General features: G+C 46.2%; 2 protein-coding genes across 2 annotated transcripts in view; one reads left to right on the top strand and one right to left on the bottom strand.

The window, feature by feature from the left end:
* Positions 1–4,897: 4,897 nt before the first annotated feature.
* LOC118368944 (fucolectin-like) lies at positions 4,898–7,691 on the top strand. Its single transcript, XM_035753456.2, has 4 exons — positions 4,898–5,033; positions 6,686–6,962; positions 7,153–7,382; positions 7,555–7,691. Coding segments are annotated over exons 1-4 (636 nt in total). The 5' UTR covers positions 4,898–4,906; the 3' UTR covers positions 7,557–7,691.
* LOC127915517 (uncharacterized) overlaps positions 7,641–13,980 on the bottom strand; it is a 208,139-nt gene continuing 201,799 nt past the window's right edge. Inside the window, exons 3-6 of the mRNA XM_052495687.1 lie at positions 8,667–8,966; positions 8,307–8,606; positions 7,887–8,246; positions 7,641–7,766 (exon numbers count right to left, since the gene is read on the bottom strand). Of these exons, the coding sequence (XP_052351647.1) occupies positions 7,641–7,766; positions 7,887–8,246; positions 8,307–8,606; positions 8,667–8,966 (1,086 nt within the window). The remainder of the gene's footprint in view (positions 7,767–7,886; positions 8,247–8,306; positions 8,607–8,666; positions 8,967–13,980) is intronic.

The following is a 13,980-nucleotide window of genomic DNA, read 5'->3' on the forward strand; positions in this document are numbered from 1 at the left end:
AGAAAGCTCGGGAGTGAGAGAAAGCTCGGGAGTGAGAGAAAGCTCGGGAGTGAGAGAAAGCTCAGGCAGGTTGATGGATTTACCAGATCCTGGCTTGCTGGTGGTTCCGGCAGATCCTGGCTGACTTGCGGATCCTGGCTGACTAGCAGATCTGGCAGATCCTGGCCGACTGGCGGATCCTGGCCGACTGGCGGATCCTGGCCGACGGGCGGATCCTGGCCGACGGGCGGATCCTGGCCGACGGGCACTTCTGGCAGATCCTGGCTGACGGGCTTTGGCGCCTCTGGGCTGAGGGGCTCTGGCGCCGGACAGGCGGGAGACTCCGGCAGCGGCGCCGGACAAGCGGGAGACTCCGGCAGCGGCGCCGGACAGGCGGGAGACTCCAGCAGCGCAGGAGAGAAGAAAGGCTCCGACAGCGCAGGAGAGGCGAGGCGCACTGTAGGCCTGATGCGTGGTGCTGGCACTGGTGGTACTGAACCAAGGACACGCACAGGAAGCCTGGTGCGGGGAGCTGCTACCGGAGGGCTGGGGTGTGGAGGTGGTACTGGATAGACCGGACCGTGCAGGCGCACTGGAGCTCTTGAGCACCAAATACCGCACCGGGCTATGCACCCGCACTGGGGACACCGTGCGCACCACTGCATAACACGGTGCCTGCCCGGTTTCTCTAGCCCCCCTTTTAGCATAGGGAATTTGCGCAGGTCTCCTACCTGGCATAGCCATACTCCCTGTGAGCCCCCCCCAAGAAATTTTGGGGGCTGACTCCCAGGCTTCCTTGCCAACCGTGTTCCCTCATATCGCCGGCTCCTCTCTCCGGCTGCCTCTGCTCTCCTCGCTGCCTCCACCTGTTCCCATGGAAGGCGATCCCTTCCCGCCAGGATCTCCTCCCATGTGTAGCAACCCTTGCCATCCAATATATCGTCCCATGTCCATTCCTCATTGCGCCACTGCTGCTGCCTCTGTTGCCTCTCCTGTGGCTCCTGCCTGTTAACACGTTGCTTGGTCCATTTGTGGTGGGTGATTCTGCAACGGTTTTCTAGGTGTGGTGAAGGAGAGTCGGACCAAAACGCAGCGTGTAGATTGCGATCCATGTTTAATGAACAAAAAACGTAACACAAATCTAAAATACAAACACTACAAAATAAAGAACGTAACAAAAACCGAAACAGCCTATACTAGTGAAAACTAACACAGACAGGAACAAGGACACTAAGGACAATCACCCACGACAAACTCAAAGAATATGGCTGCCTAAATATGGTTCCCAATCAGAGACAACGATAAACACCTGCCTCTGATTGAGAACCACTCCAGACAGCCATAGACTTTGCTAGATCACCCCACTAGCTACAATCCCAATACATACACACCAAAACCCCAAGACAAAACACACCACAATACAAAAACCCCATGCCACACCCTGGCCTGACCCAATACATGAAGATAAACACAAAATACTTTGACCAGGGCGTGACAGCATGTTAATTAAATAGAATAAATATGTCTAATGGTTATAGCCTCCTTAAAATGTAGCACTTGTATTTAAAAAAAATAAATTTTTTACCAACATGGCAAAAAGATGATGTGCAAGCAACATTGCAGTCATTTTTCACTACTTCTGATTTATTTGTACATTATTTGCAATGCGCATGTGTAGAATGTAATAATTCAGTGTTTAAAACAGTGTTAAAATTCATTTTGTTGCAGTCATGCACATCTTGCTGGATTATTTGTTACCTTTGTTTTTATTACGGGCCACAAATATTTTGTCGTTTCCATTGTCTATTTTATTACATTTTTATAAATGTGTTTCATTGTTGCCCTTAGAATTGCTAAACTTGAAATGACAGAAGTCATGCACAAATCCTTTTCTTAATGAGCCTTGGTTATTTTGTTGGCAAAAATATTCTACATGCATTTGTTACAAAAGTTGAGAAAAATTGTTGAATGTTAACCTTAAAGGACAGAAGTGCACACATTTTGCAAGACTATGTTTAGTGTATGATTTGGAAGTGAATACAGCATTCCCAAATGCATAATGATGTGGTTAATATTTGACACAAACAAAATAAGTCTTGGTGAAAATTGGTTTATTTGGTACTTTTCATTGAGTGCTGGAAGGAATTAAGTCTCTTACTGTTTTAGTCAGTAATTAAGTTAAAAAATGACAATATACCAGCAGTAACTGGCATATTTTGGCGGTGTGTGAAAGAGCTAATGCTGGTAACGATCTGGTGTAATGTTAGGTTCACAGGAGGCCAGCGTTTTTCCATTTGCGTAATCCTTCAACTGTGCTAAATTGTTCTGATTAAAGAAGCAATAAAACTGGCTTTCTTTAGACTAGTTGAGTATCTGGAGCATCAGAATTTGTGGGTTTGATTACAGGCTCAAAATGGCCAGAAACAAAGACATTTCTTCTGACACTCGTCATTCTATTCCAGGTGAGAAATTGCCAAGAAATTGAGGATCTCGTACAACGCTGTGTACTACTCCCTTCACAGAACAGCGCAAATTGGCTCTAACCTTAATCGAAAGAGGAGTGGGAGGCCCCGGTGCACAACTGAGCAAGAGGACAAGTACATTAGTGTCTAGTTTGAGAAATAGCCGCCTCAAGTCCTCAACTGGCAACTTCATTAAATAGTACCTGCAAACCACCTGTCTCAACATCAACAGTGAAGAGGCACCTCTGGGATGCTGGCCTTCTAGGCAGAGTATCTCTGTCCAGTGTCTGTCCTTTTGCTCATCTTAATCTTTGCATGTTATTGGCCAGTCTGAGATGTTTTTTTTTGTTTTTTTGCAACTGTCTGGAAGGCCAGCATCCCGGAGTCTCATCTTCACTGTTGACGTTGAGACTGGTGTTTTGTGGGTACTATTAAACAATGTTGATTCAACCAGTGTGTGACCAGTGGGCACGTTATTCAATGCCTATCAATAGTGTTGTCAGTAATGTTTTAGAGAACATTTATGATCTCCCTTAATATTTTCTCAAATATTATAAACATGTGGGTTAAATTACATTACTTGAACTGTTATAGGAGAAGTTTGATAGTTTTTACTTGATTTTCAAGCTCTTCTGACATATTTTTGTAAACTGCACTTTAGAATCTCTTAATGGATGTATTGTCTTAATAAAATGTTTTTCATTGATTATTATGTTCTCTTGAACATTAGATCCAGTGGCAATGCTACCACAGTGTGTGAACCATCACTGGGCCTGGCACAGCATGTTAAAAATGTCTTCCTTGTTCTTGGTTACCTTCTCATTTGTCACGTGATGGTGCTTTCCACTCTCTCTTAAACAATTGATGGTTTCTTGACATGATGAGGTTGACTGAACTCCATCCAAATGTGTTCCTCCCCCCATTTTTCTGTTATCATGTTGCTCGAGCAGTCTTCAAACGAGGAAATGATCACGACACGGCTTAGTAGCATATGAAAATGTCAGAACATTTCCTTGTGTAGACATTCCCAGAATTTCTCCAGCTCTCTATCTTGATAACAGTGAGTGCAATGTTCCGTCTAAGCTGCACACGTGAGTTGTTTCTAGTTTACTGCTTTGCCATCACAAGACAAAAATGACCCTCCCCTTGGGAAAAACAGGTTAATCATCACTGTCTTGACACTGTCACTTGACGACTAACTACAAAGGAGCACCAAGACTGCACCGAGCCAGTCAGTGTAGAGACCTTACCTTTGAACATCCCTTGACGATGGGAACGATGACTACTCTCCTCCTACTGGCCTGCCTACTGGCCTGCCTACTGGCCTGCCTGTCCATGGCCTTACCATACACCATCTGTGGTGAGCCGATAAATCCATTTCATCTCCTGAAAGATAGAGTGGACTGTATGGAAAAGCAGCTGGGCAAGAATGTAACCCCGGAGGAGGACCTCAGTGCAACAAACGCAAAACTGAAGTTGCAGGTAGCAAGAGTAGACACACTGAGGCAAGAGAATGAAGGTACATCTAATAAGGTAGCAGCTCTGGAGGCCAAGCTCAATGCTACAGAGGAAGACCTGGAGGCCCAGAAAGTTGAAGTGGGTAGACTGAGAGGCTTGGAAGAAAACCTGAACTCTAGTGCAGCAGCAGCTGGATGGATAGACTGTGGATGGATAGACTGTTGGTGGCCAGGCTCAATGCCACGAAGACAGAACTGGAAGCTGAAGTACAGGAGCTGGATGGACAGACTGTTGGTGGCCAGGCTCAATGCCACAAAGACAGAGCTGGAAGCTGAAGTACAGGAGCGAGATGGACAGACTGTTGGTGGCCAGGCTCAATGCCACGAAGACAGAGCTGGAAGCTGAAGTACAGGAGCTGGATGGACAGACTGTTGGTGGCCAGGCTCAATGCCACGAAGACAGAGCTGGAAGCTGAAGTACAGGAGCTGGATGGACAGACTGTTGGTGGCCAGGCTCAATGCCACGAAGACAGAGCTGGAAGCTGAAGTACAGGAGCTGGATGGACAGACTGTTGGTGGCCAGGCTCAATGCCACGAAGACAGAGCTGGAAGCTGAAGTACAGGAGCTGGATGGACAGACTGTTGGTGGCCAGGCTCAATGCCACGAAGACAGAGCTGGAAGCTGAAGTACAGGAGCTGGATGGACAGACTGTTGGTGGCCAGGCTCAATGCCACAAAGACAGAGCTGGAAGCTGAAGTACAGGAGCTGGATGGACAGACTGTTGGTGGCCAGGCTCAATGCCACAAAGACAGAGCTGGAAGCTGAAGTACAGGAGCTGGATGGACAGACTGTTGGTGGCCAGGCTCAATGCCACGAAGACAGAGCTGGAAGCTGAAGTACAGGAGCTGGATGGACAGACTGTTGGTGGCCAGGCTCAATGCCACGAAGACAGAGCTGGAAGCTGAAGTACAGGAGCTGGATGGACAGACTGTTGGTGGCCAGGCTCAATGCCACAAAGACAGAGCTGGAAGCTGAAGTACAGGCGCTGGATGGACAGACTGTTGGTGGCCAGGCTCAATGCCACAAAGACAGAGCTCGAAGCTGAAGTACAGGAGCTGAAGAGAGACAACAGAGGTAAGACATATTTTCAACCAGTCTTGCTCACTGGGTAGAGATGTCAATAATAAGTGTGAACACTTGACATCTTTTTCATCAATCCACCCCTCTCCGCTCCTCCTCCCACTACCACTATCCCCCCCATCTTCTCTCCCCTCTTCCCCAACTTCTACCCCTCTTCCTTCCATTCCTCCTCCTACCAATACTGTAGCGGACAGTAATATTTATCATGTATGATATTATAAATACCAGAGGTGTGGACTCGAGCCTCAAGGCTCTGGACTCAACTTTGACGTGAGACTGATGACTTGAAATGATCTGGACAGGCGTTGTAACATTTTGTCACTCATTGGTTCACACCTCGATCACACCGACAGCGATTTGCATTGTGGTACAATGGGTTTGGGTTTTCACACTCCAGATTTCATACCTGTTTTGAAGTAAATAATTTTCATTAAGGTACTCACTTTAAAGGTACATAAAGTACAGAGCATCAAGACCCTGAGACATTTGTAAATCAGTTTTATTAGGGGTAGTGCTCTGAAGTGTCAATCTGGGTCCAGCCACAAGGTTCTGTCTAACACTTCTGAATTAGACAAGTTCAGTTTCTAAGAAGACTGTAGCTATTTTACCAAGATAGTGAGAACACATCATCAACTACATTAAGAAATGTATTGTGATAATCAGACAACTTATTGTCATGACTGAAAAACTGTGACAACATCATTTACTTTTAGATTTCTTACAGTGCTGTTTTTTGTTGTTGCTTGGGTGACATTATCGCTGGCTTGACTAGCTAGACCAGGGAGATGGTAAAGACATGTTCTGATTGGGCCGTCTGTATTTGTTCTGGCTTGTGACTGGATTACAGATAGAAGCGTATAGTGCCAAGTCCAAATGGGTTTATGCAGATGAACTAGAAAGTCCTTTCATTTTTTTTTCACATAAAATTTACTTTAAAAAAAACATTGCTTCACAGACATATTAAGAACCATCTAAAGATCTATTACATGATACATACCAAACATGGATACTAAAGTACTATTCTATCACAATAGTCTCTGGGTACTGTAACAGAGAGATACATTTTGGCCCCTCAGAGGTGGAAGGGCTGACTAGTCTTCGGGACCTGAATATGACAAACAATCCTGCAGCCACACTCAGGATGACACCAACCCCTGGTGGAGAGTGGACCTTCTGGGTGTGTCCTTTGTGCTTTCCTTGTGTTCCAAGATAATATTCCATGCAGCTCCAGGTGACAGAATACACATAAATTAGGGCCGAGCCTATAATACTACCCGCCCATACTCGCTCCCCTCTTATACAAAACTACACTTCCCCCCTCCACACCTCATCCCACTACTTCTATCCCCTCATCTCTTCTCCGACATCCACCTCTCTCCTCCCACTACTACTATCTCCCCTCTTCTCCAACAAACTCCTCTCCACTTCTCCTCCCACTACTTCTATCCACCATCTCTTCTCCGACATCCACCTCTCTCCTCCCACTACTTCTATCCCTCATCTCTTCTCCAACATCCACCCCTCCACTCCTCCTCCCACCACTACTTTCTCCCCATCTTCTAAACATTTCAAATTCATACACTGTAAGATTACTAACAATAACTTGTCATTTCTGTATTAAAACTTAATTTTCTTAATCCCTGCAGTAAATGTGGCGTTGAAAGGAGTGGCCTCTCAGTCATCTCTATATGGAATCGGTGTAGCTTCAAATGCCATTGATGGGACCAGAGAACCTGAATATGACAAACAATCCTGCAGCCACACTCAGGATGACACCAACCCCTGGTGGAGAGTGGACCTTCTGGGTGTGTACAGAGTGAAAGCTATCAATATCAGCACTATGCACTGCTGTGCTGAGAGGCTTAATGGTGCTGAGATTCGCATCGGAAACTCACTGGAGAACAACGGCATCAACAACCCCAGGTGACATATTGACATCTGTAAATTCTTATGTCTCGTCTTGAAGATATTTGGATACATTGGTATTCATCCATGCTTCTGTAGCTATTCTGTGGCTATATATTTAACAGACTGATGGTATTCTCTGATACATTCTAGAGCATACACATTCACCATCATTAACTACTTTTCTCTATACCTCTATCTCTTTCAGATGTGATGTCATCTCCCAAATACCAACAGGGGAGACCAACACCTTCCAGTGTAATGAGATGGAGGGTCAGTATGTTGTTGTGGTCATCTATGTCAGGAAGGAGTATCTCCATCTGTGTGAGGTGGAAGTACATGTGGACGGACTCAGCGGCTTGGAAGCCAAACTGAACTCTCTAGAGCACCAACAGCTGGATGGACAGCGAGTGTGGGGGGCCGGGCTCGATGACACATGTAAATAATAACTGTGAACTCTTGACCTCTTTTTCAGACCCAAACACCTCTCCTCCCTCCACCCCTCCTTCCATTAGTCCCCCATCTTGTTAACATTTCAAATTCATACACTGTCAGATGATTAACAGTAACTTTTAATTTATGTATTTAAACATTTTCTATGTCCCTGCAGGAAACGTGGCGTTGAAAGGAGTGGCCACCCAGTCATCACTGTATGGGGATGGCCAGGCTAACAATGCCATTGATGGCAACAGAGAATCAAACTATCACAAAGGCTCCTGCAGCTGCACTTCGTTTAACACCAACCCCTGGTGGAGAGTGGACCTGCTGGATCTGTTCAGAGTGACAGCTGTCAGCATCACCAACCCCTGGTGGAGAGTGGACCTGCTGAATCTGTTCAGAGTGAAAGCTGTCACCATCAACAACCCCTGGCGGAGAGTGGACCTGCTGAATCTGTTCAGAGTGAAAGCTGTCACCATCAACAACCCCTGGCGGAGAGTGGACCTGCTGAATCTGTTCAGAGTGAAAGCTGTCACCATCAACAACCCCTGGTGGAGAGTGGACCTGCTGGATCTGTTCAGAGTGACAGCTGTCACCATCAACAACCCCTGGTGGAGAGTGGACCTGCTGGATCTGTTCAGAGTGACAGCTGTCACCATCAACAACCCCTGGTGGAGAGTGGACCTGCTGGATCTGTTCAGAGTGACAGCTGTCACCATCAACAACCCCTGGTGGAGAGTGGACCTGCTGGATCTGTTCAGAGTGACAGCTGTCACCATCAACAACCCCTGGCGGAGAGTGGACCTGCTGGATCTGTTCAGAGTGACAGCTGTCACCATCAACAACCCCTGGTGGAGAGTGGACCTGCTGGATCTGTACAGAGTGACAGCTGTCAGCATCACCAACCCCTGGTGGAGAGTGGACCTGCTGGATCTGTTCAGAGTGAAAGCTGTCAGCATCACCAACCCCTGGTGGAGAGTGGACCTGCTGGATCTGTTCAGAGTGACAGCTGTCAGCATCACCAACCCCTGGTGGAGAGTGGACCTGCTGGATCTGTTCAGAGTGACAGCTGTCACCATCAACAACCCCTGGCGGAGAGTGGACCTGCTGGATCTGTTCAGAGTGACAGCTGTCACCATCAACAACCCCTGGTGGAGAGTGGACCTGCTGGATCTGTTCAGAGTGACAGCTGTCACCATCAACAACCCCTGGTGGAGAGTGGACCTGCTGAATCTGTTCAGAGTGACAGCTGTCACCATCAACAACCCCTGGCGGAGAGTGGACCTGCTGGATCTGTTCAGAGTGACAGCTGTCACCATCAACAACCCCTGGCGGAGAGTGGACCTGCTGGATCTGTTCAGAGTGACAGCTGTCACCATCAACAACCCCTGGCGGAGAGTGGACCTGCTGGATCTGTTCAGAGTGACAGCTGTCACCATCAACAACCCCTGGCGGAGAGTGGACCTGCTGGATCTGTTCAGAGTGACAGCTGTCACCATCAACAACCCCTGGCGGAGAGTGGACCTGCTGGATCTGTTCAGAGTGACAGCTGTCACCATCAACAACCCCTGGCGGAGAGTGGACCTGCTGGATCTGTTCAGAGTGACAGCTGTCAGCATCACCAACAGAGGAGATGATGTTCCTGAGACTTTATGGTGCTGAGATCCGCATCAATAACTCACTGGAGAACAACAGCATCAACAACCCCAGGTGATACATAGACATCTGTACATTTTTATGTCCTGTCTTGAAGGAATTGGATACATTGGTCTTCATCCGTGCTTCTGTAGCGATCATGTGGCTACCAGTGGTGGTCGTTGACATTTAAGGGAGAACGATATATATATTTTGTTATGAGTATGGCCTTATTTATATTACAGCATATTGGATGACTCATTCATATTTCATTCACCCTGCTCAATGTAACATCAATAGGTTTCGGCTACTACATGATACTCGATTTTCCCCTATACCCATCATGGGGTTGCTACAACCTAGCCTATGAATTAACGTTTACAATGTAGGTGCACAGGTCGAGAGAGAAATGTATGTAATCAAGGTGACAGACAGGGACACATTCAATACCACAATCGTGCCTGCATCTAGCTGATCTAGGGTGTAATCATTAGTCCAACAGTTGCAAACTACAGTTTTTATTAGACGAATTTAGGCATGTTTATCCTCATTTTGTTACGTTTGCTTCGGTTTAAGATTTTTTTTCCAACAAAGTCTGAGGCAGTGCAAGAGGCGTCACTGTAGTACCTGGTTCGAATCCAGGATGCATCACATCCGGCTGTGATTGGGACTCCCATAGGTCGGCGCACAATTGGCCTGGGTTTGGCGGGGGTAGGCCATCAACGTAAATACAAATTTGTTCTTAACTGACTTGCATAGTTAAATAAAAAAATATATAATCATATTTAAATAGTCAACATAGCTACTAGAACTAACACGTTAGTAAATCCGCTGCTTTCAGTACAAGATTCATTCACTGATCCTTTGATTGGGTGGACAACATGTCTGTTCATGCTGCAAGAGCTCTGATAGGTGGAGGATGTCCTCTGGAAGTCGTCATAATTACTATGTAATTCTATGGAAGGAAGTGAGAACTATGAGCCTCCTAGGTTTTGTATTAAAGTCAATGTACCCAGAGGAGGACAGAAACTACCTGTCCTCTGGCTACACCATGGTGATGATGAGGCTACTGTAGAACTTCATTGCAAAACAGTGTGTTTTAACAAATTATTTAGTAAAGTAAATATATTTAGTAGAGTTTTACGTAAAAAGGATATTTGTATTTTTATTAAATTTACTGAGGATGGTCCTCCCCTTCCTCTTCTGAAATGCCTCCAATGGTGGCTACATATTTAAGAGTCAGATTCTACATGGTAGATTGTACAGCGTCCACATTCGCTATCATTATTTCATTATCTCTTGCTCTCTCTCTCAACATATCTCTAGCTCAGATGTGTTGTCATCTCCCACATCCCAGCGGGAGAGGTCCACTTCTTCCAGTGTAATGAGATGGAGGGTCGTTACGTCGTTGTTGTCATCCCCGGCAGGTCGGAATCACTCTGTGTGAGGTGGAAGTATATGTGGATGGACTCAGCGGCTTGGAAGCTAAACTGAGCTCTCTAGAGCACCAACAGCTGGATGGACAACAAACTTTGGGGGCCAGGCTCAATGCCACAAAGAAAGAGCTGAAAGCTGAAGTGCAGGAGCTGAAAGAGACAGATTCGAGGTAAACATATTTTCAACCAGTTTTGCATACTGGGTATAGATGTAAATAATAACTGTGAAGTCCTGATTTCTATTTCAGACTTAACCACCCCTCTCACATCCTGTTCTCCTTCCACCACAACTATCCACCCATATTCTCACCACGCCACTCAATTTCCCAACACTATTATCCCCCATCATATAAACATGTCATATTCATGCACTTTAAAATGATTATCTCCAAGAGCCTGTTGTAAATGTGGCGTTGAAAGGAGTGGCCAGCCAGTCATCACTGTATGGGGATGGCCAGGCTAACAATGCCTTTGATGGCAACAGAGACTCAAACTCTCACAAAATATCCTGCACACACACTGAACAGGAGACCAACCCCTGGTGGAGAGTGGACCTGCTGGATCTGTACAGAGTGACAGCTGTCAGCATCACCAACAGAGGAGATGTTGTTCCTGAGAGACTTGATGGTGCTGAGATCCGCATCGCTAACTCACTGGAGAACACTGGCATCAACAACCCCAGGTGATACATCTGTGGAATTGTATGTCCCGTGTTGAAGAAATTTGGAAACATTGGTCTTAATCCATGCTTCTGTAGATATTCTATGGCTAAACAGTTCAAAAGCGTTTTGTCAAACATTGGCTTTGCTTTCAACAATCAAACAGTTAGTGTGTGTGTGTGTGTGTGTAAGACTGGGTTAGAAGAAGACTTCAGTCAGCATGTAGTTGCTATGTGAAACTATTTCATTGTGTTTTCTGTCATGTCCTCCTCCTCTATTACAGGTATCATCAGGGTTTCTACTACGTCACATGCGATGTGTTCAGCAATTACATCACAGGATCCATCTTGATGTGAAATAAGTAGGACAAGTGTTGTTGCCAAAGTTAGAATAAACTCACTGCCACTCAATTTTTTTATTTTATTTATAGCTTTTTCTACCTAGACAATTTCTTTTGCTATTATTTTTATTTTTTCGTATAAGTGTCCTGTATTCATGATGTCCCCATTGGCCCGATATTTCCCCAACAAGTTACACCCACATCAAACTACACCCCCATGCCAACTCAAGTCTGTCATGGCCCCCAGCATTTCTTGAGGTGCCAAAAAACATGGCCAAATCAGCTGTTGCAGTTCCCCTTCAACCTTTTATCTAGTTGTTTTCTAGACGTCTCCTGGTTCTGTATGTTTATAGTTTTCTATGTGTGTTTTCTTTCTTTCCCGCTTCTCAGCTGTAATGCTCTCTTTCTGAGTGTGGGTTCATTATACTTTATCTTGGCCAGGTCGCAGTTGTAAATGAGAACTTGTTCTCAACCCGCATACCTGGTTAAATAAAGGTGGGGAAAAAATGAACACACTTTTTACATGGCTGTTGTTGTATGTATTGTACTATTGACAGTAGAATTTGTATTCCAATATGATAGTGTGACATCTACTGGCCTTTTCAGGTACTTCAGATTACTCAACCAGCCGTCTGCAATTATCAATAAACTAATCAAATGTATTTATAAAGCCCTTTTCACATCAGCCGATGTAAACAACACATCTGCCATGCTGATCCTCAACACATGGTCTCCTCAGGGACGCGTGCTCCGTCCCCTCCTGTACTCCTTCACCCATGACTGCGTAGTGGAGCGAGTTCGAGAGCTTCAAGTTCCTTGATGTCCATATCACTAACAAACCATCATGGTTCAAACACACCAAGACAGTCGAGAAGAGGGCACAACAACACCTATTTCCTGTCAGGAGACTGAAAAGATTTGGCATGGATCCCCAGATCCTCAAAAGTTCTACGGCAGCACTATCGAGAGCATCCTCATTGGTTGCATCACTGCATGGTATGGCAACTGGTTGGCATGATTGACTCGGTACCAGTCCCCCCTGTATATAGCCTCGTTATTGTTATTTTGTGTTACTTTTTTTAGTATCGTTGATTTTGTAAATATTTTCTTAATTCCTATTTTTAACTACATTGTTGATTAAGGGCTTGTCAGTAAGTATTTCACGGTAAGGTCTACACTTGTTTTATTCGGCACGTGACAAATAACATTTGATTTGATTTGTCCCACTAACCTCCACCTCCACATCACAGCCCTCTCTCTCTGCCCACAGCTCTCTGATGGACTGAAGACTAGCCTTCATCTGTTCTTCAGCAAAGATCTTCTCTCCAGCCCTCTTCTCTACTCCCTTCTTCTTCTTCATCTTCTCCTCCTCTTCACTGCAGAGTTGTAGAACTCTGGGGCCCCCTAGTGTTGTAGCTGCAGTTTGTATATGGGCCTGTGTGTGTCTGTTCAGAGGTGCTAAGGCCCCAGTGTAGGCAAACTCCAGCACCCCTGCCAGCCCCACACACCCCACCTCAGGACCCAGACTGATGGATATCGCTGTCTGTCTGTCTGTCCATGTCAACAGATGTACATTTCGATGAAACATGGTGAATCCCCAAAATTGCCTACCCTGGAAGACTGTTTTTCAGACATAAGGAAGTGGATTGCCGCAAATGTTTTACTTTTTAACTCAGACAAAACAGGTCTAGGTCACAAAAACCAAAGAGATCTGCTGTTTGATCTGACAATTCATCTCAATGGTGGTACAGTTGTCAAAAAAATAACTGTGAAGGACCTTGGCGTTACTCTGGACCCTGATCTCTCTTTCGACTAACATTTCAAAACTAAACAACACACTGGGGCAGCAGGGTAGACTAGTGGTTAGAGGAGGCAGGGTAGCCTAGTGGTTAGAGGAGGCAGGTAGCCTAGTGGTTAGAGGAGGCAGGGTAGCCTAGTGGTTAGAGGAGGCAGGGTAGCCTAGTGGTTAGAGGAGGCAGGGTAGCCTAGTGGTTAGAGGAGGCAGGTAGCCTAGTGGTTAGAGGAGGCAGGGTAGCCTAGTGGTTAGAGGAGGCAGGTAGCCTAGTGGTTAGAGGAGGCAGGTAGCCTAGTGGTTAGAGGAGGCAGGGTAGCCTAGTGGTTAGAGGAGGCAGGTAGCCTAGTGGTTAGAGGAGGCAGGTAGCCTAGTGGTTAGAGGAGGCAGGGTAGCCTAGTGGTTAGAGGAGGCAGGTAGCCTAGTGGTTAGAGGAGGCAGGTAGCCTAGTGGTTAGAGGAGGCAGGGTAGCCTAGTGGTTAGAGGAGGCAGGTAGCCTAGTGGTTAGAGGAGGCAGGGTAGCCTAGTGGTTAGAGGAGGCAGGATAGCCTAGTGGTTAGAGGAGGCAGGGTAGCCTAGTGGTTAGAGGAGGCAGGTAGCCTAGTGGTTAGAGGAGGCAGGTAGCCTAGTGGTTAGAGGAGGCAGGTAGCCTAGTGGTTAGAGGAGGCAGGTAGCCTAGTGGTTAGAGGAGGCAGGGTAGCCTAGTGGTTAGAGGAGGCAGGTAGCCTAGTGGTTA

This window comes from Oncorhynchus keta, chromosome 35 (genome assembly GCF_023373465.1).
Source record: "Oncorhynchus keta strain PuntledgeMale-10-30-2019 chromosome 35, Oket_V2, whole genome shotgun sequence".
Taxonomy (NCBI): Eukaryota; Metazoa; Chordata; class Actinopteri; order Salmoniformes; family Salmonidae; genus Oncorhynchus; species Oncorhynchus keta.

Coding starts and splice junctions, on each gene's coding strand:
- LOC118368944 (XM_035753456.2), top strand. CDS start 4,907: ATGCCACAAAGACAGAGCTGGAAGCTGAAGTACAGGCGCTGGATGGAC. Junction 5,034..6,685: donor GCTGAAGAGAGACAACAGAG/GTAAGACATATT, acceptor TAATCCCTGCAG/TAAATGTGGCGTTGAAAGGA. Junction 6,963..7,152: donor AACGGCATCAACAACCCCAG/GTGACATATTGA, acceptor TATCTCTTTCAG/ATGTGATGTCATCTCCCAAA.